Here is a 26,784-nt window from a genome sequence, read left to right as displayed (position 1 = left end):
TGAGCTTTTTTTCATGTTTGTTGGCCATGTGAATGCCTTATTTTGAGAAGTGTCTGTTCCTGTCCTTTGCCCACTTTTTATTTTTTTATTTTTTTGAGACAGTCTCTCTCTGTTGCTCAGGCTGGAGTGCAATGGCAGGGTCTCGATCTCGGCTCACTGCAACCTCCACCTCCCAGGTTCAAGCGATTCCTCTGCCTCAGCCTCCCGAGTAGCTGGGACTACAGGCACACACCACCACACCCAGCTAATTTTTGTATTTTTAGTAGAGATGGGCTTTCACCACGTTGGCCAGGCTGGTCTCAAACTCCTGACCTCAAGCAATCCACCCGCCTCAGCCTCCCAAAGTGCTGGGATTACAGGTGTGAGCCACTGAGCCTGGCTTGACCACTTTTTAATATTTTTTTCTTGTAAATTTGTTAAAGTTCCTTGCAGACTCTGGATATTAAACCTTTGTCCAATGGATAGATTGCAAAAATGTTCTCCCATTCTCTAGGTTGTCTGTTGACTCTGATGATAGTTTATTTTGCTGTGCAGAAACTCTTTAGTTTAATTAGATCCTACTTGTCAACTTTTGCTTTTGTTGCAATTGCTTCTGGTGCTTTTGTTGTGAAATCTTTGCCTGTGCCTATGTCCTCAATTTTACTGCCTGGATTTTCTTCCAGGGTTTTTATAGTTTTGGGTTTTACACTTAGTCTTTAATATATACTGAGTTAATTTTTGTATAAGGATTGAGGAAGGGGACCAGTTTCAATTTTCTGCATGTAGCTAGCCAGTTCTCCCAGCACCATTTATTCCCATTGCTTGTTTTTGTCAGGTTTGTCAAAGATCAGATGGTTGCTGGTGTACAGTCCTATTTCTGAGTTCTCTATTCTGTTCCATTGGTCTATGTATCTGTTTTTGTACCAGTACCATGCTATTTGGCTACTGTAGCCTTGTAGTATAGTTTAAAGTCCGGTAGCGTGATGCCTCTAGCTTTGTTCTCTTTTCTTAGGATTGTCTTGGCTATTTGGGTTCTTTTTTGATTCCATATGAATTTTTAAATAGTTTATTCTAATTCTGTGAAGAATGCCAATGGCAGTTTAATGGGAATAGCATTGAATCTATAAATTACTTTGGGCAGTATGGCTATTTTCATGATATTGATTCTTCCTATCCATGAGCATGGAATGTTTTTCCGTTTGTTTGTGTCCTCTCTGATTTCCTTAAGCAGTGGTTTGTAGTTCTCCTTGAAGAGGTCCTTCACTTATGGGGTTAATATTTAGAAAATATAAGAAACCCCTACAACTCCAGAACAACAATAAAAAAACACAAATAACTAGATTTAAAAATAGACAAAAGACTTGAATAGGCATTTCTCAAAAGAAGACGATAAATGGCCAAACAGGTGTACAAACATACTCAACATAACTAATCATTAGGAAAATGCAAGTTAAGACTATAATTAGATATTGTATCATACCTGTTAGGATGGCTATTATTTTAAAAGACGGCCGGACGCGGTGGCTCACGCCTGTAATCCCAGCACTTTGGGAGGCTGAGGCGGATCACGAGGTCAGGAGATCGAGACCATCCTGGCTAACAAGGTGAAACCCTGTCTCTACTAAAAATACAAAAAAATTAGCCAGGCATAGTGGCAGGCGCCTGTAGTCCTAGCTACCCGGGAGGCTGAGGCAGGAGAATGGTGGGAACCCGGGAGGCGGAGCTTGCAGTGAGCCAAGATTGTGCCACTGGGCTCCAGCCTGGGCAACACAGCGAGACTGTGTCTCAAAAAAAAAAAAAAAAAAAAAAAAAAAAGCTACTCGGGAGGCCGAGGCAGGAGAATGGCGTTAGCCTGGGAGGTGGAGCTTGCAGTGAGCCGAGATTGCGCCACTGCGCTCCATCCAGCCTGGGTGACAGAGTGAGACTCCGTCTCAAAAAAACAAAAACAAAAAACAAATAAAAAAAAGTGTTGGTGAGGATGTAGAGATATTGGAGTCCTAGTGCACAGTTGGGGGAATGGAAAGTGGTGCAGGCACTATAGAAAATGTTATGGAGGGCCGGGTGTGGTGGCTTATGCCTGTAATCCCAGCACTTTCGGAGGCCGAGACAGGCGGATCTCGAGGTCAGGAAATCGAGACCATCCTGGCCAACATGGTGAAACCCCGTCTCTACTAAAATACAAAAAATTAGCCGGGCATGGTGGCGCGTGCCTGTAGTCCCAGCTACCCGGGAGGCTGAGGCAGGGGAATCGTTTCAACCCGGGAGCCGAAGGTTGCAGTGAGCCGAGATCGCGCCAGTGCACTCCAGCCTGGAGACAGAGCGAGACTCCGTCTCAAAAAAAAAACAGTTACAGAGTTTTCTCAAAATATTAAAAATTAAACTACCATCTGATCTAGGAACCCCACTTCTGGGTATTTATCCAAAATAATTAAAATCGGCACCTGGAAGAGCTATTTGCATTCCCATATTCACTGCGGCATTATTCTCAATAGCCAAGATTTGGAAACAACCTGAATGTCCACGGATGATTGGATAAAGAAAATTTGGTATATAAATACAAGGGAATATTATCCAACCTTTAAAAAGAAGGAAATTCTGCCACATATGACAACATAGATAAACCTGGAGGACACTATCCCAAGTAAAATAAGTGAGTCACAGAACAACAAATACTGCACGATCCCACTTCTCTGAGGTATCTAAAACAGTTAAACTAATAGAAAGAGAGAGAATAGTGGTTGCCAGGAGCTAGGGGAGGGGAAATGAGGAGCTGCTACTCAATAGGTATAAAGTTTCAGTTATGCAAGATGAAGATGTTCTAGAGATCTGCTGTACAACATTATGCCTGTAGTTAATAATACTGTATTGTACACTTAAAAATTTGTTAAGTGGGTAAATCTCCTGTTAAATGTTCCTGCCACAGTTAAAGAAAAAGAGAGAAAAAGAGAGAGAGAGAGACAACTATAAGCTATTGAAGGACGCTCAGTGGAAAGTGTGGTGATGTAGGCAGTTTTTATTTTTGCTTAGGATTTTGTTTGCTTGTTTACCAGTATGATAAGCATTCTGTGAGACCATTCTTGCCTCTCATGTGGTCCTTCGTGTAACCAGGGCTGGATTTGTGCCAGTGTGCAGTGGCATTCTGACTAAATGTTAACGTTTGAGAGGCATGCACAAGGCCTACGGCTGACAATGTCTTCCTTGTTGTTTTGCAACTCCCAACATTTATCACCACTTTGAGTTAAGGTCCATATTCAAGTCAGATTGTTTCCAGATAATCATTGATGTACTGGCATGTAACACACATTAAATAATCTCATCTGCTAACAGAGAGTAAGTGCATTTTTACATGTTTTAGAGATTAGAATTGGATCCAAATGAGGTGTAACGTAATGGCACCATGAGATCTGTGATGGGGAAGGGTGATGGGGAGAAAAGCTTCAGCAAAAAGAGGACTAAAGTAGAAATATCAACCGCCAGCTTTCATCTGTGCCTGGGGGCGGTCCTTCCTGTGCTCGTGGCACGTGTTTATACTATGATTGACAACCCTTAAGGAGAAAGGCTAAGGTCATGAAACAAAGCTCTCTTTCCTTTTCTTTTCCCTCCCTCTACCTTTACCCCATTCCTTTCTTTTTTCTGTAAAAGCTAGCTGTGATGTGTAAATGTTGCACCTGTCACCCTGACCTCATTGTAGAGCCATCTTCTGAGTAACTGGCAACTGGCAACTGATGCTAAGTGCTATGAATGCAGCTGGTGGGAACTGAACACACCAGTGTAAAAGATGAAACTAGAAGTCCTTATCTGTAAAGTGAGGGTGTCAGGCTAAGCGACCAATAAGCTTTGCTTAAGATTTTATATTTGTGAAGCATTTATATGTAAATACTTTCACTTTTTCCTCTGATCTCTAAGGAAGTGGTGTTAAGTTTGAGTTTGTCATAATTTCACAGCGTGACTCTTAGTTGAAATGTCACTGACAGCTTGTGGTTTGGACTTTTTTTTTTTTTTAACTCCAGTCAGAAACAACTAGAAGCCATTAAACAACTACAGGAAGATGCTGTCAACCAGGAAGGCATCCTTAGGAAGAGGCTCCAAGAAACCAGCCGACGGCTGGAGGATGTGGAGGAGCAGGTAGGGTGGCTCATGGCTACATTAGATTCAGGGGACATCTCCTCAGATGCCCTGCAAACCATGAAATAAAAATGGAGGAGGAACAACAACAACAAACAAAAAAAAAAGCAAAGAGGAACTGCAAGTTCAGTCCCTAGCGACTAACAGTGAGCAGAGGAAGTAAAGGGGGAGTTGTAAGAGAGGCGGTATCAACAGCCTGCTGATGAAAGAGGCGACTCTGCAGAAAGAGGCAACTTGACATATCAGGACTTTAACCGCTGTAGAAATAGCTCAGGCATACCAAGCCCATGCAAACACAGAATTGCAGAAGTTCAGGAGAGGCTTATCACTTCCCTGAGAAGAAAAACACATTTTCAGTTTTGCCTGCATCATAAAAGTGAGCACTCCATTGCTTTCTTTCCTGGCCACACTGCTACAATCCAGTACTAACTATCCATGTCCAGGGTAAGGATCGAGATCGAGAAGCCCACACTGCCAGTGAAAAAGCTACGTCTTTACTGCATAAATTAGAGGAAGCAATTTCGGAACAACGGAACCTTCAAACTATAAATACTGAATTATCGAACACTTGCCAGGCACTTCAGCAGAAGACAAGGAAACTGAAGAGTGAGTAGCAAATATTCCTTTATGACCCAGTTTTTGTCCACCCTGAGGTGGGGCATAGGACTACAGACATTTTTCTAGATTACAGCTAGGATATTATTCCTGAATTTATGACAATGAAATGGTTTGAGAAGGCAATATTGTGGGGCTTTCAGAAAGGTTTGCTGAGTGGCTAGGTGCATGCATGGGTTTAACCATTAACTTCCCTTTTTGCTTTTTTATTATAAGCTGGTTTTGTCTGTGGCTGTTTTTTTCTTTTAAATTAAATAAAACTTCTCAAAATTTCTAAAAGTAAACAAGGAGAAAAATCTAGTATGCATGGTATATTTGAACTTGCAAGTTGTTATATATTATACTCTGATTTTATTAGCTAGTTTTTTTCCTCTCATATGGTAGAAAAGGCCTTGCTCGTCTATTTTCTTTGGAAATTTTAGGGGGTTGGGCAAAATAATTATGAATTCAATGTATATCAGAATATCAAATGTGTGAAAATTCTTTTAAAGTTTTAATGCATTCTCTACATACATATTTTGCATTTTAAAAATTGGAATATTTGTCATTTTTCTGTATTACCCAAAAGTATATAAACAGTTACCAGAGATTTATGTGAGAAGACAGTTGTCACATTACAGATGTCAGATTAGCTATAAAATTGTTTCATTCTAGAAACATAATATGGTAAAAATAAACCTTACTTATTTAGCCATCTATCAGACAATTGCTTTGGTTCAGCCAGTTTCTTGTTCTAGCAGTATAAATATTCTTTTTATAGAAAGTTACTTGGTTTGAGAAATAAACATTGTTTATTTGTTAATTGTTATATAATTATAAATAATTATATATTTAATATATAAGCTTAAGGTAGGCTAGAGATGAAAAATTTCAGACTTGTGTTTGTTTTGGATTTATTGTACCCTTTCTACTATTATCTGGGAAAGCTATTTAGGAGTTTAAGAAATAGTCTAGTTTTAAAATAGCAATGGTTTGCCGGACACAGTGGCTCACCCCTGTAATCCCAGCATTTTGGGAGGCCGAGGTGGGCATATTGCTTGAGCCCGGGAGTTTGAGACCAGCCTGGACAACATGGCGAAACCCTGTCTCTACAAAAATTACAAACAAATAAATAAATAAAATGTTAAAATAGCAGTGGTTATTCAACATATTATTGTCATAATTTTTAAACCTTTATTGAATTTGCCAGTTTTCAATATTCTGAATATTCTGATTCACTCTGTTAAGCTAGTAAGGCAGTCTTTAAATTACACAGTCTGTGTGTTATTTTACTACTGCTCAGAGGGCATTGGAAAAGGTTCCCTTGTGATTAGAACTGTTCATGTTGAGACATGAATCATAAGGCATTCCAAAGTTGGTTTAAGGTGTGTCTGCTTTAGACACTGTGCCCAGGACTATTCTTTTGCTCCAGTTTTGCCTTTTGATTAAATCAATATTATACCTGAGTTTTATAAACTACTAAGAATTTGTTCCCCTTCCTCACTGTGATTTTCTTGCAGTATTTTCTTAGAAGAGTCAACTTTAATAACTTACCCCAAAGTGCACGTTCTTGATATTATGAACTTGCTATTGTTGTCTTCCCAGTTTATCTTCACGGCCTAATAGATTCAAATACACTTAAAAGCAGAATATGAAAGCTGCCCTGGCTTGATACGTGTATTTTTTTCTGCCTGGATAAAGTAGAGTGGACACTTCCTTTCTGTCTTGAGTTATGCATAACCTGTCCAGATGTATGAAATCCCTTACTTGTTACTTGTATCTTTTGCTGCCCAAAAAACCCATACAAATCAGGATTTTGCTTATATGACCATGTACTTACGATCTTTCTAACAATGCCCTTTAAATTCAATCTTTGAGAGAAGAGGGAAATTTAGATAGCACGTATTTTCGTAATGTTCTATATAGCAGATGTTCCAGATAGACTGCAAACAAATGTCAATGACTGCAGTTATCACACAAACACGTCCACGCACATCCCGCCATGACCACTGCCACCCCATGCTGTTTGAGTTCTGAGTCAGACATCTGATTCTGAGTCAGAAAACAAAACATATTTATATCTATTTAGCTTTTCTGAAACTCTCCGGCTAGTTTAATTCACAAAGTATTTCAGACAATTGTTTTCTGATCCATCTACGTTGCATCAGCACATTGTGTGGGGATGCAGCTGGTTTGTCCAAATGTTCAGATCAATGTGCATAATGTTCACACTACAACTGGAAATTTATATGTGACATTTGATCAGAAATCCTGAACTTTATCTTGAATAAACGATATTGTTCAAGTTTTCAATTGCCTTCAGGACTGGGCTGATTTATGAGGCAATTCATGTGCATGATATTCTTCAAGAAATGTGCCATGAAAACTGTTCAATTGCTTGAATGGTTACTTATATATTTTATTTCTTCTGCGTCTAAACTTTGTTTATATCCAAGTATCTTGTTAATAGACACATGACTGGATTATAATTAGTGTTTGCTTTAAAAAGGAATTTTTTTTTATTATACTTATGTTCTAGGGTACATGTGTACAACGTGCAGGTTTGTTATATATGTATACATGTGCCATGTTGGTGTGCTGCACCCATTAACTCGTCATTTACATTAGGTATTTCTCCTAATGCTATACCTCTCCTATCCCCACCCCATGACAGGCCTCAGTGTGTGATGTTCCCCGTCCTGTGTCCAAGTGTTCTCATTGTTCAATTCCCACCTGTGAGTGAGAATATGCGGAGTTTGGTTTTCTGTCCTTGCGATAGTTTGCTCAGAATGATGGTTTCCAGCTTCATCCATGTCGCTACAAAGGACATGAACTCATCTAAAAAAGGAAATTTTTAAAAGCTTATAGGATGTGTATATAACATATTAGGGTGAATCTTATGTACAGAAATCATGGACTAATTGATACCATCCAAAACTATCACCCCCTTACTATTCACCATCTCTTGTTCCCATCTGACGTGAAATCTTCATGGAGTCAGTCTTCTCATACACAATGAGAGAATTACCTTTAAGAATCACAAATTTTTCCTTGAAAAGAGATCCTGGGAAACTCTGATATAGCATAATTTCTTATTTGAACGTAGTATCTGCACATGAACTTCCTAGTTTAGAGGAGACTTTCACCTAGATGATATCACTGCAAACACTCTTTTAGCTTGCTATTCTTAGCATGGAGGGCGGGAGGTATGGGAGAGGTAAAACCCTTAGGGCTAGGAGCATGGATTCAAGATGAAAGCCGTGTCCTAAGCAGTCAGTAAACAGGAGGGAAATGAGCCAAAGAAGGCGGGTGAAGGGATCCAGGTGATTGAGATACTTAAAGATAGAAGGTTTTGGGGTGACGGCCAAGGAGAAAACCAAAGCCAAATACAGCTTGCTCAACAACTCTGATAGGATAGGGACCCAAGTTTTCCCAAATGAAAAATGCAGATATGGAGAAGTAATCTGGGAAGTATAGTATAATGATTAAGAACATGGGATTTGAAATTAACAAACCTGTGTTCTCACTCAAAGTCCACAGAAGAGTGGCTGGGTAAAGTTGAGCAAATCACATTGCCTCTCTGAACTTCAGCATCCTCTTCGGTTAAATGCAGTTGTTGTGAATTACATAAATAACATAATAAATGCAAAATAGTAGCTAATGCTTGGCCACAGTTGATATTTGTGTTCTGCTAGAATATGTTTCTATAACATGAATCATCTCATTTGTGATTTGTAAATGGGGAAATGCTGTGGTTATATAGTATAGAAATTATGTTGTTTCATTCACGATTTTCTTGGCACTTGGATCTGGATTGGTAGGAATAGAACTCTCACCTTCCTCAGGAAAGGAAAAAGTCCTTAGCTTGGCTGCTGAACAGGCAACAGGAACCCTTTCAGCTTTATTTTGAGAAAATTAAAATAAGTGTCTGCACCTGGGCCTCCCTCCCAAGAGTCACTCTGGGCTCTACAGGGCTCTGGACTCTACAGGGCTCTACCCCAGCCTTGTAGAGCCCTGGTCTGTGTCCAATCATACTCCCTCCTGCGTTCACCTTGTTAGCCTCGCTGCCTCTATCTACATTTGCCTTTCACCCCACCACCACTGTTCTAGTGAAAGCATCACCAGCATTTCCACTCTCTTGTTTTTGTGTATTTCTAATATCCTGTGAGGCATTTAAAGTTGCATGTCTGAGTGATGCATGTGATCTTCTTAGTACTAATAATAAGTGTGTTTGTTAGTACTCTGGTTACAGTGTTGCACATACATACAGATAGGTAGGTAGGTAGGTAGGTAGATAGGTAGACAGATTTTTTTTTTTTTTTTTTGAGGCAGGATCTCATTCTGTCACCCAGGCTGGACTATGGTGGTGGGATCATGGCTCACTGTAGCCTCAACCTCCTGGGCTCAAGTGATCCTCCTGCCTCAGCCTCCTGAGTAGCTAGGACTATAGGCGAGCAACACTATGCCTCGCTAATTTTTAAATTTTTTGTAGAGGTAGGATCTTGCAGTGTTGCCTAGGCTGGTCTCAAACTCCTGGGCTCAAGCAATCCTCCTGCCTCAGCCTCCCAAAGTTTTGGGATTACACGCATGAGCCACTCTGCCCAGCTGCATGTATTTTTTTAGTGGTTTCTTCTTAACCCTATTTCTCTCATAATCCCTGCATTATTTTGTTCTTATACTTTTAACTTCTTTTTTATTAATGTATTTAACATGTCATAAAATGTTCAGATCTCGAGTATACTATTCAACCAGGTAGATAAATACACATCAAAACACGGAATTTCTATCACTCCAGAAACTTCCCTTGTGCAACTTCCCAGTTAATGCCCCACCTCCACCTCTATCACCCTAAGGAACAACCACTGGTCTGATAGGTTAGCTTAGCCTGTTCTAGAACTCAGTTACACAGTATGTACTTTTTTGTGTGTTTGTCTTTTTTCTGTCAGCGTGATGGGATTATGTTGTGTTTCTTAGTAGTATTTTTTTATTATTGAGTTGTATTTCCTTGTATGAATATTCCAAAATTTGATTGTTTTTTCTGCTGTTATTGGATATCTGCAGTATATGCAGTTTGGGATTACGACGGACAAAGCTGCTATGAACGTCTGTGTACAAGTCTTTGTGTGCACATATGTTTTTATTTCACCTAGAATAAATATCTAGGAGTAGAACTGTTAGGTCATAGCATAGCTGTGACTGTCACTTTTTAAGAAACTGTCAAACGGTTTTCGGTAGTTTTTATAGCATTTCACGCTCCCACCAGCAGTGTGGGTGGTTTTAGTGTTCCACATCTTCAGTATTTGGTAGTGTTAATCTTTGTCATTTTAGCCACTCTACTAAATGGGTATTTCATTGTGATTTTAATATATATTTTTCAGATGTAATGATGTTGGGACCTTTTCCATGTGCTGATGGGCCATTGTATATCTTCTTTGTGAAGTGTCTAAGTCTTTCACCCATTTTAAAATTAAGTTTTCTGTCCTTTTATTCTTGGATATAAGTCCTTTGACAGATATGTGCTATGAATAGTTGATCTTAGTCTGGGGTTCTTTAATGAACCCTGATATTTTTAATATACAATTTTACAGAACATGAGGTTTTTTCCAGTATAGATAGTATTATACAAGCCCCGTACTCTATAAATGTCATCCATCATAGATAGCTAACATGATTACGGCTCTAATAATGTTATAATTTTCATTTTCAACAGGCAATTAATTGTGGGGCCTTTGCCTGAGACCTCATTGCTTAGTCATTTAGAAAGTTGCTTTATCTCAACTTTCTTCACAGGCAATGTATCCAAGACACCTGGTCCCATTCTACATAGCAGATGGCAACAGCAGGGGATACAGTACCCATTGTTTTACTTCCTTCTATATGAAGCATATATTTGTTCTAGAGGCATTACAGGTCCAACTCCAAACATGTAAAGCAGAATGCAAAGGTGAATGCAAATTGTGGTCATAAGCCAACTTGTTTTGCCATGTGGAAAATATGGAAATAGTTGCTATGCATTGCACAAAACATCTGTTGAAATAAGGCTTTCAATTTGAATGCTTCAAGATAGACTGTTTCTAAAACCCAAGATTGCCTGGTGAGCAAGCAGATGGGCAATTTAGACAATCTTATACTAGCTCATCATCGCTTCTGAAACACAGCTTCATTGGCAATTGTAAGATAGTATTCTGAATTTGTATTTTGGAGATACATGACCTTCAGAAACACATTATGGCCACTTCTTATTGCTTTGGTTGCTATTGTGTAGATGTAGATCAGAAAGAGGGCAGGGCCTTCCTTCTTAATACAGTTAAGACAGAATTTTTTTAAAATTTCATCTTTACCAGGGTCCTAAGTATTAATAAGAAATAAATTTTAAATTACTTTTGTAGGTTAGAAATACTTATTTTTTTTTTCCCCCCTGAGACAGAGTCTTGCTCTGTCACCCAGAGCTGGAGTGCAATGGCTTGAACTCGGCTCACTGCAACCTCCGCCTCCCGGGTTCAAGACATTCTCCTGCCTCAGCCTCCTGAGTAGGTGGGACTACAGGTGTGCGCTACCATGCCTGGCTAATTTTTTTGTATTTTTAGTAGAGACAAGGTTTCACCATGTTGGTGAGGCTGGTCTCGAACTCCCGACCTCAGGTGACCCATCTGCCTCGGCCTCCCAAAATGCTGGGATTACAGGCATGAGCCACTGCACCCAGCCCAGAAATACTCTTTTAAAAATATGCTTTTCTTCCTATGTGAGGGAGATGTTTGAAAAACAAACATCTGTTTTGCTCCTAGTGGGCCTAGTAACACTATGTCAAGCTTGATTGAGAAGTAAGTTATTTTTACCAAAAAAAGTCCTATAAAATAAAAAATTTACATAGGTAATTTTCTACATAATTGAAGCTTTTAGAGCCTTTTTCCTGACAAAAATTAAAAATTAGATTATGTGCTTCTTTTCATTAGCATTATGCTCATGACTCAGAATTTCTTCAGGCTATTAAGATATAAAACTGTTGGTTTATAAAATAAGAAGCACCAGATTTCTATGTATTTTGGATGCCAGAGTATCTGCTGTTAATAATTTTCCTGGCTGTTAGTGATTTTAAAAAAAAGTGGTAGCTATTAATATGCTTCCATCTAGCAGAGCTCCTTATATCCTTGTTTAAGTTTTGCTTTTAATCTTCTTTGGGCTGAGAAGGCAGTCAAACTGGTGAAAATTATATATATACCCAGAGCCCACTGCTTGAGTTGAAGTGTGAGATTTGCCACGTGAATAAAGGGCATAAATATCAGTATCTATTCTAGTTGTTCAAAAGATTTGGGTTTATTTTCCGGTTTTGACTATGTTTCAGAGAGTAGGATTTGTCAAATAAATAATATGTTATTATGTACATCAAAGAGCTAGTTAAATATTAGATACTTTTCCCCCATTTCCATTATTCCAGGCATAAGACTTTTAGAGATTTTACTTAAGCAGAAAAACAAATATTTTTAGTTTCACAGAATGATACCCTGAGTTAAGCTCTGTTCCATGAGTCTAATCTCAGCTCCATGATTTACCAGTTACCTTTTCAATCCTCTGCACATCAGTGTTCTCATGATCTGAGATCTACTTGTAGGATTCTGGGATCCTAGGGCTGTAATTTGAGGGCTCAAGCAGAGGCTTATTGGAGAGAGGATTTCTTTATCAGTAGGAGGTCAGACTGAATGACCTCTAAAATGTATTCTTTTTTTTCTTTTTTTTTTTTTTTGAGAGGGAATCTTGCCCTGGAGTGCAGTGGCATGATCTTGGCTCACTGCAACCTTCACCTCCCAGGTTCAAGTGATTCTCCTGCCTCAGCCTCCCAAGTAGCTAGGATTACAGGCATGCGCCACCACACCCAGCTAATTTTAGTATTTTTTTTTTTAGTAGAGATGGGGTTTTGTCATGTTGGCCAGGCTAGTCTCAAAGTACTGGCCTAAAATGATCCACCCACCTTGGTCTCTCAAAGAGCTGGAATTACAAGTGTGAGCCACTGCACCAGGCCTAAGATGTATTCTTGGCTTAAGATTAGACAATTCTGTGACTCACTTCTAGAAGACAATTCACATGTATCTATCAAAGTAAAATTTAAATACCCAAGGGAGATAATGGCTTATCTGTTCTAGCCTGCTTTTCCATTTTTCCCGAGTCATAAGTTGATAGTGCCATTCTCAGAAATCATTATTTTCCCTTTCCTTTTCTTCAGGCCCCAAATTTAAAGCCATTAAAAGTTTATGAAGCAATGAAATGAATTAAAGAAGACAAGGTTAAATATGCTCATACTGGGCATAGTGGCTCATGCCTGTAATCCCAGCACTGTGGGAGGCCGGGGTGGGTGGATCACCTGAACTCAGGAGTTTGAGACCAGTCTAGACAACATGGTGAAACCCATCTCTACAAAAAATACCAAAACTAGCTGAGTGTGGTGGCATGTGCCTGTAATTCCAGCTACTTGGGAGGTTGAAACAGGAGGATGGCTTCAGCCCAGGAGGCAGAGTTTGCAGTGAGGTGAGATCATGCCACTGCACTCCAATCTGGGCAATAGAACCAAATCCTGTCTCAAAATAAATTCATTAATTAATTAAATTAAAATGGTCATATTGAGCTGGTTATAAATTCTCTTTGTAGCAATAATTGAGTCACTTCAAAAGGAGTTCATTGAAGGGGAACACCATGGCTTGCTGTTTCAGGTAAAATATCTCTGATATGTGTTCAGTTACTGTGGAGGAAATTGTTCAATTCATGTAAGGTTTTGAAGCTAATTTATAACAGACAATGACTTTAATCATTAAGTTAAATAACCAGTTTAGAAGAAAATGTTTTGGTGGACTTTGTTCTCTTGTGCACTTAAAGTATTTAGCAAAATAAGAAAGGAGATCTTACATTAGTGAGTGGCTACTGATAATATCTTCTAGAGAGGAAGCATTTCAGAATTTTCTTTGCCCCACCACTATATCTATTAGCAAACAGCCAGTTTTTCAGTCTTGGGGACCTCCTTTCTGAGAGTAAGGGCATATCATTCAATTTATAATACGCTGAAATTTTGAGTATTCTTGAATAGGCTTTGATGGTTACTGTCTCTTTTTTCTTTCTCATATCTGAATTAAACTTTCTATTTCTTTCTGTATGGGTCATCTCAAGATATCCCTGGTAAAGTGTATTTCCTTCCCTTATGATACTTGGTGAATCTCCTTTTTGTTCAGAAATGAAGAACATAAGGGAACAGCAAGGCAGCAAGGTTGGCACTGGAGGAAGATGATGGAGGAGGAAAGAAAGAAGGGTGATATTTGCATGTATCTGTTTCTAGGGCATCATGCAGACACATCTGTTAAAGCAGGAAAAAAAAAAATCGTGGAAGATTAAGCTAGGCAGAGTGCCTAAAAAGCCCTCTGCAATAAGTTGAGCTGGAAAAACCTCCATATCTAAAGATGCTTTAATCATCTCAAGAACACCAACAACATTTTCTATTATAATATAACTATGATAGATGTGAATCTACCTCTTGGATTAAGGCAATAATTTTATAGCTATCAAATTTTCACAGACACCATTTTCACTACTCTGAGTTGCATCTCTAACAAGCTTCTTTAGCCTCTGCCTACAGATTTCAGTGACAAAGCCATTCAGTTTCTTGTTCCCGATCTTCAGATTTCATTCCTAGATCAAGTAATGGGGCAAATACAATGGGAGGTTTAAAATTACAAATGTGTTCCCTTGGAGTAGAATACAAAAAGAACTTGTCAATTTCACCCACTTTAGGTAGTGTCATATCTTCTATTAAGTCTAATGTGTTTAGAATATTTGACTCTTTCATCATTCTGTCTTTGAATACACTCTACCATTTTCTCTTGACAGAGCTTTTTAGATGAGGAATTTCCTCACTATGATTCCCTGTCCTGCACAGATGCAATTCAACAACCTCTTCAAGAAAAATTGGTAATTGCAAGCTTTTTGAAATTATTTAGGTAGTAATTGTGAATCAACAACTATCCTGTAATAGAAAGCTAAGTCCAGTATGTATCAGTAGTCTTAGAACTGCATATATTGCTTTTATCAAGAGATTATCAAGTGAGGCAACAGATACTTGTTTTTGTAAATGTACACATACACACACACAAACCTAGTTGGTCCTTTGTCGCCCAGGCTGGAGTGCAGTGGTGCGATCTCAGCTCACTGCAACCTCCACCTCCCGGGTTCAAGAGATTCTCCTGCCTCAGCCTCTGGAGTAGCTGAGATTACAGTCACACACCACCACGTCCGGCTAATTTTTGTATTTTTAGTAGAGATGGGGTTTCCCCATGTTGGCCAGGCTGGTGACCTGAAGTGATCCACCTGCCTCAGCCTCCCAAAGTGCTGGGATTACAGGCATGAACCACCGCACCCGGCCTGTTTTACTTTTTTTAATTGCAGTATCACGAAGAATTATGTAACTAAGTTTATTCCTCACCTATACCTCTTTCCTCAAAGCCTTTGTTTACATCAAAGTGTCAATTATTTGGAGTTGATGATGTTAGCATTCTCCTAGATTACTAAATTGTGACTTTTAAATAAGAATTATAAGTTACTCATACGTATACCTTTTGATCAAACACTTGAAAGCTTTTTTACTTGACAGAATTTATTTTCTTCTTGATCTCTCTCACAGGGTCACTTGAGACTAGAGATATTCTTTCCATCTTTGAAATGGAGGTAGTAGATTATGAAATATATGTTACATTCCTTTAGATGGCTAATACTACTTGGTTTTCTGTTCAGAAGCAGTGTTGCCACAAACTATATGGTGGTCAAGAAGCAAGAATACATCAGACACCCCTGACCTTGAAACATACGTGCTGGTACACACCTCTGCTGGGTAAGCCCCCCTTCTATACCTGCTCAGACACAAGTAGGGGTAGAGTTCTATTTGAAAGGGAAAATAACTAGTTATTATTACATTTGTATAGGAAGAATTGTTGAATACGTGTATATTTACCCCTGAATTCAGTCAATCAATATGTATTTGAGTACCTGCTCTGTGCAAGGCACCATATTATGCATGATAAAGAATAAGTCCTGGCCAGGCACGGTGGCTCATGCCCATAATCCCAGCACCTTGGGAGGCCACAGCAGGTGGGTTGCTTGAGCCCAGGAATTCGAGACCAGCCTGGGCAACATCTCTAAAACAAACAAATGTAAAAGAATAAGTCCTAAAGTAGCTCACAGACTAGCAAGGAGACAAGACCTGGACTCAGAGAAGTCGAAGATGATTCCATGGAAGCGGTTAGAGTTGAACTGGCCTTGAAAGATTAGTTGGCTTTGGAAAAGCAAAAAACATCAAAAAAAGTATTCTAATGGGTGAGAGTAACATGAGCAAACAAAACAAAAAAAATAAGAAGAGAAGTAAGAATCAAAAGCCTTAAGTGTTTGAAAAAGAGCCAAAGGTAGGCAAGTCATTTTGAAAACGAAAGGTTTCGGGTTGAGATACAGTAGAAGAGACATTTGGAGAAGGAAAATTGGGTTGTGGGTCAAATTTATACTCAATGCCAAGAGAAAGAGCTTTATTCTAAGAAGTGGTCAAAGTAGTGATACCTCTCAGGATAACATGGATGCAGTTAAAAGCTAAAATTAACGTCTAGTTCTGAAATGACAAAAGAAATGATTATCAAAGTAAATTTAAGAAGGAATAAAGAGAAAAAGTAGAGTGATTTGTGGATCATTTAAATTTGAGAAGGAAAAACTACTAATACTAATGGAGTGTCTATTTTGTGTCAGGCAATATAAATTAGTGCTTTTTAGAGATTACTTGCAATAACTCAGTAACAATAACCACCACCAACAGTGGGAGTACTTAAACAGTGCTTGCTGGCCAGGTGCAGTGGCTCAAGCCTGTAATTCCAGCACTTTGGGAGGCCGAGGTGGGCAGGTTGCTTGAGGTCAGGAGTTGGAGACCAGCCTGGCCAATATGGTGAAACCTCATCTCTACTAAAAATACAAAAATTATCTGGGCATGGTGGTGCACACCTGTAGTCCCAGCTACTCAGGAGGCTGAGGCAGGAGAGTCACTTGAACCCAGGAATTGGAGGTTGCAGTGAGCCGAGATTGTACCATCACATTCCAGCCTGGGCGTCGCAGTGAGACTCAGTCTCAAAAAAAAAAAAAAGAGAGAGAGAGAAAGAATGCTTGCTATGTGCCAGACACAGTTCAATGCTCTTAACATATCTATTAACTCATTTAATCCTCAACACATCCCTGTGAGGTAGATGTTAATATAATTACCATTCAAAAGATAAGGAAACAGAGGAACATTGAGTTAATAATTTGCCCAAGGTCATCTGTCACTTTATACATAAGCAAACTGAGGCTCAGAGTGGCTTAGTTATTTATTCAAGATCACACAACTGGTATGTGGCAGAGCCAGGATCTGAACCAAAAATTTCTGATTGACCCTAAACCATATGTTTTTTCTATTAAACTCTGCTGCTTCCTATACTCAGAAACACACATAACAAGATGGTTTTCCCTAATAAATGATTTGTGATCTCAACCTATTTCCCCTACCACTCTTTGATGGGTTCTAATTACCATGTCTAATGCTTTTCTCTTCCGGAGGCTGCAAAATTGTTCTGTAAAAGACCCGATAGTAAATATTTTAGTTTCTGCTGTAACTACTCAACTTTACTGTTGCATCACACAAACAGCCATGGACAATGTGTGAACAAATGGGTGCAGCCGTGTTCCAGTAAAACTTTATTTATTTATTTTTTGAGACAGGGTCTCACTTTGTCATTTAGTGGCACAAACATGGCTCACTGCAGCCTCAACCTCTTGGGCTCAAGTGATTCTCCTGCCTTAGCCCCTCAAGTAGCTGGGACTACAGGCACATGCCATCACACCCAGTTAATTTTTGTCATTTTTGTAGAGATGGGGGTTTGCCATGTTGCCCAGGCTGGTCTCAGACTCCTGAGCTCAAGCAATCAACCTGCCTCAGACTCCTAAAGTGCTGGGATTACAGGCGTGAGCCACCACATCTGGCCACAGTGAAACTTTACAAAAATGGGCAGCTGGCTGGATTTTCACCCGCTGGCTGTAGATTGTTAACCTCTCTAGTTGCTTAGTGGGCAGGGGTTTTCTGACCTCTCCCACACTTAAAAAAACTTTTTTGAAATTATTATTTTGTAAATATTATTATTAGAACTAAACTTATTTTATATATATTAATATTACTATCATTCCCAAATGCTTTGTTAAAATTAAGCATTTGACGTTTTTACCCTCTGTGATTAGGCATCAAGGGAGTTTATGTTAAAATGTTAATAGAAGCGGGTTAACTTTCACTTTTTCAGTCTCTCAAGAAGGAAAGACTTTATGCTTCAATATAGTTTGAACCAGAAATTGGTCTCTATTTTTATTTTTTTCTGTTCTACTGCAGATGCCTTATCTCTGGATAGTTTTACAGCAGTTCCAACTCTGGAATCAACACCTTTCTCAGGTGTAGCCAACCAAATCCACACTCTGTGTGAAAGGCCCACATATGGAGAAGTAAAGGATGGTGCTTTGGATGTAAGAAGACAACACAAGTAGGTTAAGAGCAAAATTTACTTACTCTACTCCTCATGGGTGGCCCATTCCCATTGCCTAACATTTTAATTGGTCGGATTTTCATAATGTGAGATCACATCTTTATTGTCGAACTTCTCTAACTTCCTGAAAATTTACAATTTCTTTCTTTCTTTTTTTTTTTTTTTTTTTTTTTTTTTGAGATGGAATCTCGCTCTCTTGCCCACACTGGAGTGCAGTGATGTGATCTCGGCTGCCTCCTGAGGTCAAGCAATTCTCATGCCTCAGCCTTCCAAGTAGCTGGGACTACAGACGCATGCCACCATGCCCAGCTAATTTTTGTATTTTTAGTAGAGATGGGGTTTTGCCACATTGGCCAGGCTGGTCTCGAACTCTTGGCCTCAAGTGATCTGCCCTCCTTGGCCTCCTAAAGTGCTGGGATTACAGGTGTGAGCCACCACGCCCAGCCGAAAATTTACAATTTTGAGATAAAGTTATTGCTGTAGTTTTCTTGCTTTTCTTGAATTTCATAATACCACTCTAAAGCTTAAAAGACAAATTAGACTACCTAAAATGTTTCCACTTTTTAGGAATATACCATAGACTGCTAAGTTAACATAGGTAGATTTTGATCATAATTCTCTTTCTTTCACATTCAAAGTTAACGCATCTTTGGGAACCTGTCCTTGTCCCTGCACCCTACCCTCTTCCTCTTTAAGTACACAGACTAATCTTCTAATCTAAAGGAAAAACACACTCACCAATGGAGTGTTTTTTCCTACTGTAGTCTCAATACCACACTTCTGATACCAGATGTGTGGGGGTTTTTTTCCCCACACTCCAAGCAATTTTCCACACACCAATCACTTCTCCAGCCGACATGAAATGGGCGTCCAATAATTCAGTTCAATTCCAACATTATCTACCTGGAAATAGCATCCGATTCCACAGGTTAAGGGCTCAGTTCCACAAGGCTGGTCCCTGCTTGAGATGCCCCTTGCAGGTTCCAGACTGTGACCTGTGCTTCTGACCAACTGTCTATAAATTGGGGGTTGCCAAGACCCCCTTCTTGGGTTCAAATAATTTGCTAGAGTAGCTCACAGAACTCGGGGAAACACTTTCCTTACATTTATCCACTTACTACAAAGTTTATTTTATTCATTTATTTATTTATTTAAGTTTATTTTTTTGGAGGCAGGGTCTCACTCTGTCACCCAGGCTAGAGTACAGTAGTAATTTGGGCTCACTGCAACCTTGACTTCCTGGGCTCAGGTGATTGTCTCACCTCAGCCTTCTGAGTAGCTGAGACCACAGGTGCCTGCCACCACACCCCACTAATTTTTGTTTTTTGTTTGTTTTTTGAGACAGAGTCTCACTCTGTTGCCCAGGCTGGAGTGCAGTGGCATGATCTCGGCTCACTGCAACCTCTGCCTCCCGGGTTCAAGCAATCCTCCTGCCTCAGTCTCCCAAGTAGCTGGGATTACAGGCGCTTGCCACCATGCCCAGCTGATTTTTGAATTTTTAGTAGAGACAAGGTTTCGCCATGTTTGCCAGACTGGTCTTGAACTCCTGACCTCAGGTGATCCACCCACCTCAGCCTCCCAAAGTGCTGGGATTACAGGTGTGAGCCACAGCACCTGACCTTGTATTTTTCATAGAGACAAAGTTTCTCCATGTTGCCCAGGCTGGTCTTGAACTCCTGGACTCAAGTGATCCTCCCATCTCAGCCGCCCAACATGCTGGGATTACAGGTGTGAGCCACTGTGCCAGGTGACAAAGTCTATTTTAAAGGATACAAATGAACAGCCAGATGAAGAGATACATCGGAAAGGTTTGGAAATGTCTCAAGCACAGGAGGGTCTGTCTTTGTGGAGTTGGGGTGTGCCATCTTCCCAGCACATGGCTATGTTTTAGTTCACCAAATCAGAAGCTTTCCAAGTGCTGTCCTTTCAGGTTTTTATGGAGGCTTTACTAGGCACGATTGATTAAATCATCGGCCATTGGTGATCAGCTCAGCCCCCTCCCCTCCCAGGAGCTTGGCAGGGTGGAGTTGAAAGTTCCAACCCTCGAACCACAGATTGGTTCCCCTGGCAACCAGCCCCTCATCCTGAGGCTATCCAGAAGCCCACCAAGAGACACCGCTTTAGAACAGAAGATGCTCGTAATACTAAGGAAATTTCAAGAGATTCAGGAGCTTTGCGTCAAACACTCCTATCACTCAGGAGATTACAAGGTCTTAGACACTCCGTATCAGGAACCAGGATCAGAGACCAAATATTAGAGTAAAGATTCCCCTAGCACCTCTGTCTACAAGGATTTTAGGAGGTCTGTCTCAGGAACTGGGGGCATTGATCACAATATCAACGACATCCTCCTAAGTTAACTTAGACATGTTTTGATCCTATTTCTGTTTCTTTCACACTCAAGGTTAACAAGCCTTTGGGAACCTATACCTGTCCCTGCCCTCATCCTCCTTCGGTGCTCATTTGCACCTGCCTTTTTAAGTATACAGACTCATCTTCCTTAGGAAACATTCAAAAATGTCAGTGCATTTTGTGAGGGCCTAATCTACCTCAATAAAATTTCCCTTCTGTATTGAGGGTGAGGAAGGATGGCTTTGAATTGCAAATGCTTCATTTTCATTTTTGACTGGATTCTCTGTTGTTTGTAACCTCTCTCTGATGGAGGTGGGAACTCTCTTTCATTATGTGTTACTTAAACCATGAACTTAATTAGAAATTTGATAAAATTAGGACTGGGCGTAGGGGAGTGAGAACCATGCTATAGTTTAGTATCTGCTAAGATTTGCAGTTTTTTCACCTGTAGTAAATAACTCTACTTCCTACTGCCAGGTGCCCAGGCCCCACAAGTGGCCCCAACCCAGGAACAAATCTCTCAGGCTGCATCAGGATGAATGATGACCCAAGTATGGAAGTGAGTGTTGGACTGGATTTTGGTTTCATTTTCAGTATTACCATATCCTGTTCTTCTTCTATGGGTATTCTTTTTCCCTGTCTTTTTTATTTTTTAAGTATTATGGATATTCTTGTAGCAAGTCTGAGTCTGCTATTGCAAAACTCAGATGCATGAGAAATAGCAACCTTTGAAGTCAAGAAATTAAAATTATTTAATATGAGGGCTTTCTACCCTGTGTTTAGTATGCACTGTGGGTTATAGAACCAAAAAGAATTTCAATGAAGTGAGCTAAACTTTTTGTTTGAGAGGCAGGCTGGTTTGGGACTTAAATTCACGAATGACTGTAAGAAGCCTCGGATCCCATTGATTCTCCAAGAATTGAGGTCGAGGCTGGATAATCTTTGAGGGGCTGGTACCCTTTGTCAAAGACCACAAAGCACGGCCATGCCCGTGGAGAGTAGTAAGGTATTAATTGGCAAAGTTAGGTGCTAGTGCCACTTTTCTACCCAAGAAGAGAATAATGCTAAATGACCTGAGAAGGTCACTTAGGTCACTGTCTCTATCATTGAGATGTGGTTGGAATGCCTTCCTCAGTCTGCACCCTGAGCCACGTGATCTTCTCAATCAAACAGAGCAGGCAGTTCTGTTTCAGGATCTGGCAGTCCATCATTCTTCTTTCTTTTACATTTTAATTGAGATATAATTCACCCACCAGACAATTCATTAATTTAAATTATTCACTTAAATGACTTTCAGTATATTCACAGAGTTGTACAACCATCACCACAATCGGTCTTAGAATACTTTGATCACCCCAGAAATAAACTGCGTACCCATTGGTAGTCTCTCCCTATTTCCTCCTGTCCCCAACCCCCAGCTGGAGGCAACCACTAATCTACTTTCTGTCCTATAGATTTGCCTATTCTGGACATCTCATATAAATGGATTCATACAATATGTGGCCTCCTGTGCCCAGCTTCTTTCAGTTAAGGTTCTCAAGGTTCTCAGCATAAGGTTCTCAAGATTCATCCATGTCATAGCATGATATCAGTACTTCATTCATTTTTATGGCTCAATAATATTCCACTGTATAGATACACACCACATTTTGTTTTTCCATTCATCAGCTGATGGGCATTTGAGTTGTTTTTACTTTTTGGCTATTGCAAGTGATGCTATTATGAGCATCAGTGTATTGGTTTTTGTGTAAACATGTTTTTAATTCTTTTGGGTGTATTCCTGTGGCAGAGTTACTGCATCATATGGTAACTCTGTGTTTAATGTTTTTGAGGAACTGCAAAACAGACTTCGAGGGTGGCTATATCCTTTTACATTTCCAACAGCAATGTATGAAGATTCCGGTTTCTCTGTATCCTCATTAAATATTTGCCTATTTTTTATTAAAGCCATCTTTGTGGGTGCAAAGTGATACCTCACTGTATTTTTGATTTGCATTTCTCTAATGATTAATAATGAACATCTTTTCCTGTGTTTGTTGGCCATTTGTATAACTTCTTTGGAGACAAGTCTACTCAGATCCTTTGCTCATTTTAAAGATGGGATTATATTTCTTTTTACTATTGAATTGTACAAGTTGTTGTTATTCTTCCTGTTAAGTGGGTATATGGCATTGTTTTTGTTCATAAATACCTGTCTGAGCAGCTAAGAAAAAGGAAATGAATCTATTTTGCTCTTACCTAGAGGCCAAGGTGGGCGGATCACTTGAGGTCAGGAGCTCAAGAACAACCTGGCCAATATGGTGAAACCCCATCTTTACTAAAAATACAAAAATTAGGTGGCGGGCACCTATACTCCCAGCTACTTGGAAGGCTGAGGCAGGAGAATTGCTTGAGCCCAGGAGGCAGAGGTTGCAGTGAGCCGAGATTGCGCCACTGCACTCCAGCCTGGGTAACAGGACAAGACTCCATCTCAAAAAATAAAAATAAAAATAAATTGAAAAATTTTAAAAATATATCTTGCTCTTACCTAGCAATTCTTATAAAGTTTTAGTAAAGGAAGTTGAACTTGGAAGCTTACAGGATGTTTGGTTATTAGTAATTTCCCTTTTATCTGGCACTGAGTTTACTAAGAAGAAGGAAGAAACAAATATCAGTTGTGTGCCAGGAACTTTGTACAAAAGCATTTCCACATGCCATGTGATTAATCTGCTCCACACTTCTCTGCTTTTTACAAAGGAGGCAACTGAAGTTGAGGGAGTTAAATAACTTGCCCATGATCACTCAATTAATAAATAACAAACCTGGGATTAAAATTCAGATTTGTCCAGCTTCAAAGGATACAGGCCTTTGTCATGGCCACTCTTAGTACACTGAATTCAGACATTTTAATCATAATTACTTAGCATTACCTTGAAAGTTTTTTTTTTTTTTTTTTTTGGCTAAGAAATGTACTGCCTTTTATATCTAAAAGGACCTCCATATTGACTCTTATTAGGATATGTGACTGCGTGGTTTTGTCTATGCTTCACACCCATTAAGAAATAGGAGCTGGGCTGGGCGCAGTGGCACACGCCTGTAATCTCAGCACTTTGGGAGACCGAGGCAGGTGGATCACCTGAGGTCAGGAGTTTGAGACCAGCCTGGCCAATGTAGTGAAACCCAATTTCTACTAAAAAATACAAAAATTAGCCAGGCATGGTGGCAGACGCCTGTAAAACCAGCTCCTTGGGAGGCTGAGGCAGGAGAATCACTTGAATCCGGAAGGAGGAGGTTGAGTGAGCCGAGATCGTGCCATTGTTCTCCAGCTTGGGTGACAAGAGTGAAACTCCATCTCAAAAAAAAAAAAAAAGAAAAAAAAGAAATAGGTGCTAACAGACATCACAATCGAGCCTCCAGTCACATGCTCCTGTAAGTTCCCTGAAGATTTTCTTGTGTCTTCTGTAGTTTGCAACAGCCCAGGAATTAGTCTGTTGGCTGCACCTTCTGACTGACCCCACCAATTCTCAACCTTCCCATTCCAGGTTTCTGCTCCACTGGAGAATCTCAACAGCCTGGTAACTGTACTCTCTGCCTCTGCCCCTTGTCCCTTGAGCAACTCCCCACCTACCATCATTTTATACTCACATTATCTCTTAAGAAAATAGAAAGCTCTCCTTAGAAAACACTTTTCTAAGCATTGTCATTGGTAATAAGTACAGGGAATTAGAGTAAAATATAAGATATAAATTATTTTTAAAACATAATATATGTTTATCATCCCAGTGGACCCCCCAAACGATGGGTGTTTTTTTAACTCCTTGTCCCTAAATGATGGATTCTGTCAATCTCTACAGCCTTATAACAAACGACTTGACCTGGTGTTGGAGTCCCTCTCTAAACTGGTTGCAGTCTACCTTTTTACCTTTATTTCCCCATTGTTGTGTATGGTTGTGCCTGTACGTCAGCCAAACCAGGTAGCATGTATTGTCAGAATATATCACACAAACCTGTTTGTGCTGTTTTCTTTGCCCAGAACAATGTTATGCTTTTCCATTTATCAAAATTCTATTAGACTGTCAAGCCCCATTTCAAAAACCAATAAAAACTTTTTTTGTGGTAGCATAAAATGTTGACATTCAAGCATCTCCAGTCCTTCTTGAGGTGGAAATCATAATGGATTAAGAGTGGGGAGATGAGGTTTTTCTGTGGGTTGGCCTCTGTGTGACTCTGGGAAAGTCGTGTTTTCAGGCCTGTTTCCTCATTTCTCAATGATCCAACTCAGAAAAAAACTAAGCTCACTTCCTTCTTTAAGACCCTTGTAATTCTCTGTGCCCCACATTTCTTGTCACCTGTATGCTGGTTTGCATTGTAGTTATTTATTTTCTTATATTTATTTGTATATTAGGTGATAAAATTGCTGGACAGTACCTTTATTTGGCCATTAACCAATGTGCATGTAGCACCCTGCATAGGATTACATACAGTAGCTGCCCAATACTATTTGTTGAATGCCTATTAATTTAGGTTGTACTCACTACAACGTCTGTTTAAAACACTGAGAGTGAGCACTCAATTAGCTTACCGCTTTCTGACTCATTTCTTTGGGCTGGTGCTCCTAAGAACTTGAGATTTACTTTCTGTTCCTTCCCCATATTCACAGAGGAAGCTGTCTTCTAATATCTTTCCCAGAAGGCACAGTGCAACATAAAAGTGAACATCATTATTCATAAGCAGGTCTTTGGGAGAGCAAAGAACGCTAACAAGGTTAATGTCTCAAAAAGAACATCTCAAAGTAAAATAATTTGGAGCCCTGTTTGGGACATTCTTGAGGAAGAAAGAACTTCTTTATTCACCCAATAAATTAGTTTATTTGGGATATTCTGGTGTAGTTAGGAAAGAAGGAAACAAATTATTTCCAGTCCTTATCTTTTGGAGATTCATTCTGAAATATTTACGGATAAAAATGTTATGATGTCTGCCATTTGCTTCAAAACAAGGCAGGTGTAGGTTTAGAGGGTGAGAGTTTGAAACAAGATTGGCCATAGGTTGGTAATTGTTGAATCTGCATGACGGATATACCAGGATTCATTAGATTCTTTGTTTTGTCTACTTTTGTATTTATCTGAAATTTTTCCTAGTAATGCTCTAGAATCTTTAGCCACATAGCATAGGCTGTAGAATGAAGCACATCTAGATTGAAGACTGGCTTTATTACTTATTAGCTGTGTGAACTTGGACACATGACCTAACCTGTCTGAATTTGCTGTGTCCCCTGTGAAATAGACATTGATTTTCATAGCTCTTTTGAGGATTCAAATAAACACACACAAATACTTTACATATATACATATATTTCCACATATCTGTATCACTGAGTTCTGGCCTAACCTGTCCATGGAAACAAACCAACTAGGTCATATGTAGAGGCAAGACACTGCCTCTCAATGCCTTGTTTCCCCACTTGCTGATGACTAAGAAGGCCTTTCCTTTCATGGAGTCGTTTCCCAACATTTCCAGTGAGCTCCAGAGGTGAATACCAAATATATCCCCATGTTCTTCAGGCCTCACCGACTAGTGGCTTCCATGTAGACTTTTAACCTCTCGAGAAATTGTGGGGCCAAGAAGTTGGTTTCACGACTCATGTCTCCGCAGTTCTTTTGGTTTGTTGTCCACACTGTCCTATGACAACAAAATTGATTCTTCCTTCTATCTTACTTCAGTCTCAACTCTGACCCCACCAAGATACTCTGTAACATACGCAAAATACCTGAATCATAGTAAAACCTCAAAAAGAAAATTAGCTGGTCATATTTCCCAGAATCAGAATTATCAGCAGCATGAAGGCCAGAGTATATCTTGAAACAAGCCAATGATTTGGAGATGAATTTCTCTGTTTTTCTTTTGGCTGTTAAAAAAATTACATATACCAAATATTAAGTGTCTTGTCTCTCTTTGCGTTATCCTTCATGTTATTACATGCTTTTGTCTAAGATGTACTATCACTGGGAGGAGGTGATTTATTAAGGCCAAGAACAGGATCAATTTAAAAATATCTCAGAAGATTTTCTGGCTATTGTCTATCCTGTTCTTCCAAGTTGTATGTGGGTGCAGCATTAATAACCTTGGAGAATAAATAACATTGCCAGTTGCAAAATTGGAACATGTAGAAGTTGACTGATAACTA

General features: G+C 39.6%; 1 protein-coding gene across 3 annotated transcripts in view; it reads left to right on the top strand.

Moving 5' to 3' along the window:
- IRAG2 (inositol 1,4,5-triphosphate receptor associated 2) overlaps nucleotides 1–26,784 on the top strand; it is a 111,270-nt gene that overhangs the window by 50,652 nt on the left and 33,834 nt on the right. The window contains exons 18-24 of one of the 3 annotated variants that reach the window (XM_055095843.3): nucleotides 3,990–4,104; nucleotides 4,548–4,710; nucleotides 13,339–13,400; nucleotides 14,566–14,646; nucleotides 15,466–15,562; nucleotides 18,119–18,266; nucleotides 21,099–21,180. In XM_055095843.3, the coding sequence (XP_054951818.1) occupies nucleotides 3,990–4,104; nucleotides 4,548–4,710; nucleotides 13,339–13,400; nucleotides 14,566–14,646; nucleotides 15,466–15,562; nucleotides 18,119–18,266; nucleotides 21,099–21,180 (748 nt within the window). Of the gene's footprint in view, nucleotides 1–3,989; nucleotides 4,105–4,493; nucleotides 4,711–13,338; nucleotides 13,401–14,565; nucleotides 14,647–15,465; nucleotides 15,563–18,118; nucleotides 18,267–21,098; nucleotides 21,181–26,784 lie in introns of those variants that run through there. The other 2 variants (XM_034936159.3, XM_008954307.4) reach the window with 2 other exon arrangements.

This window comes from Pan paniscus, chromosome 10 (assembly GCF_029289425.2).
Source record: "Pan paniscus chromosome 10, NHGRI_mPanPan1-v2.0_pri, whole genome shotgun sequence".
NCBI classification, from domain to species: Eukaryota; Metazoa; Chordata; class Mammalia; order Primates; family Hominidae; genus Pan; species Pan paniscus.
This window is presented reverse-complemented; position numbering and strand designations above follow the sequence as displayed.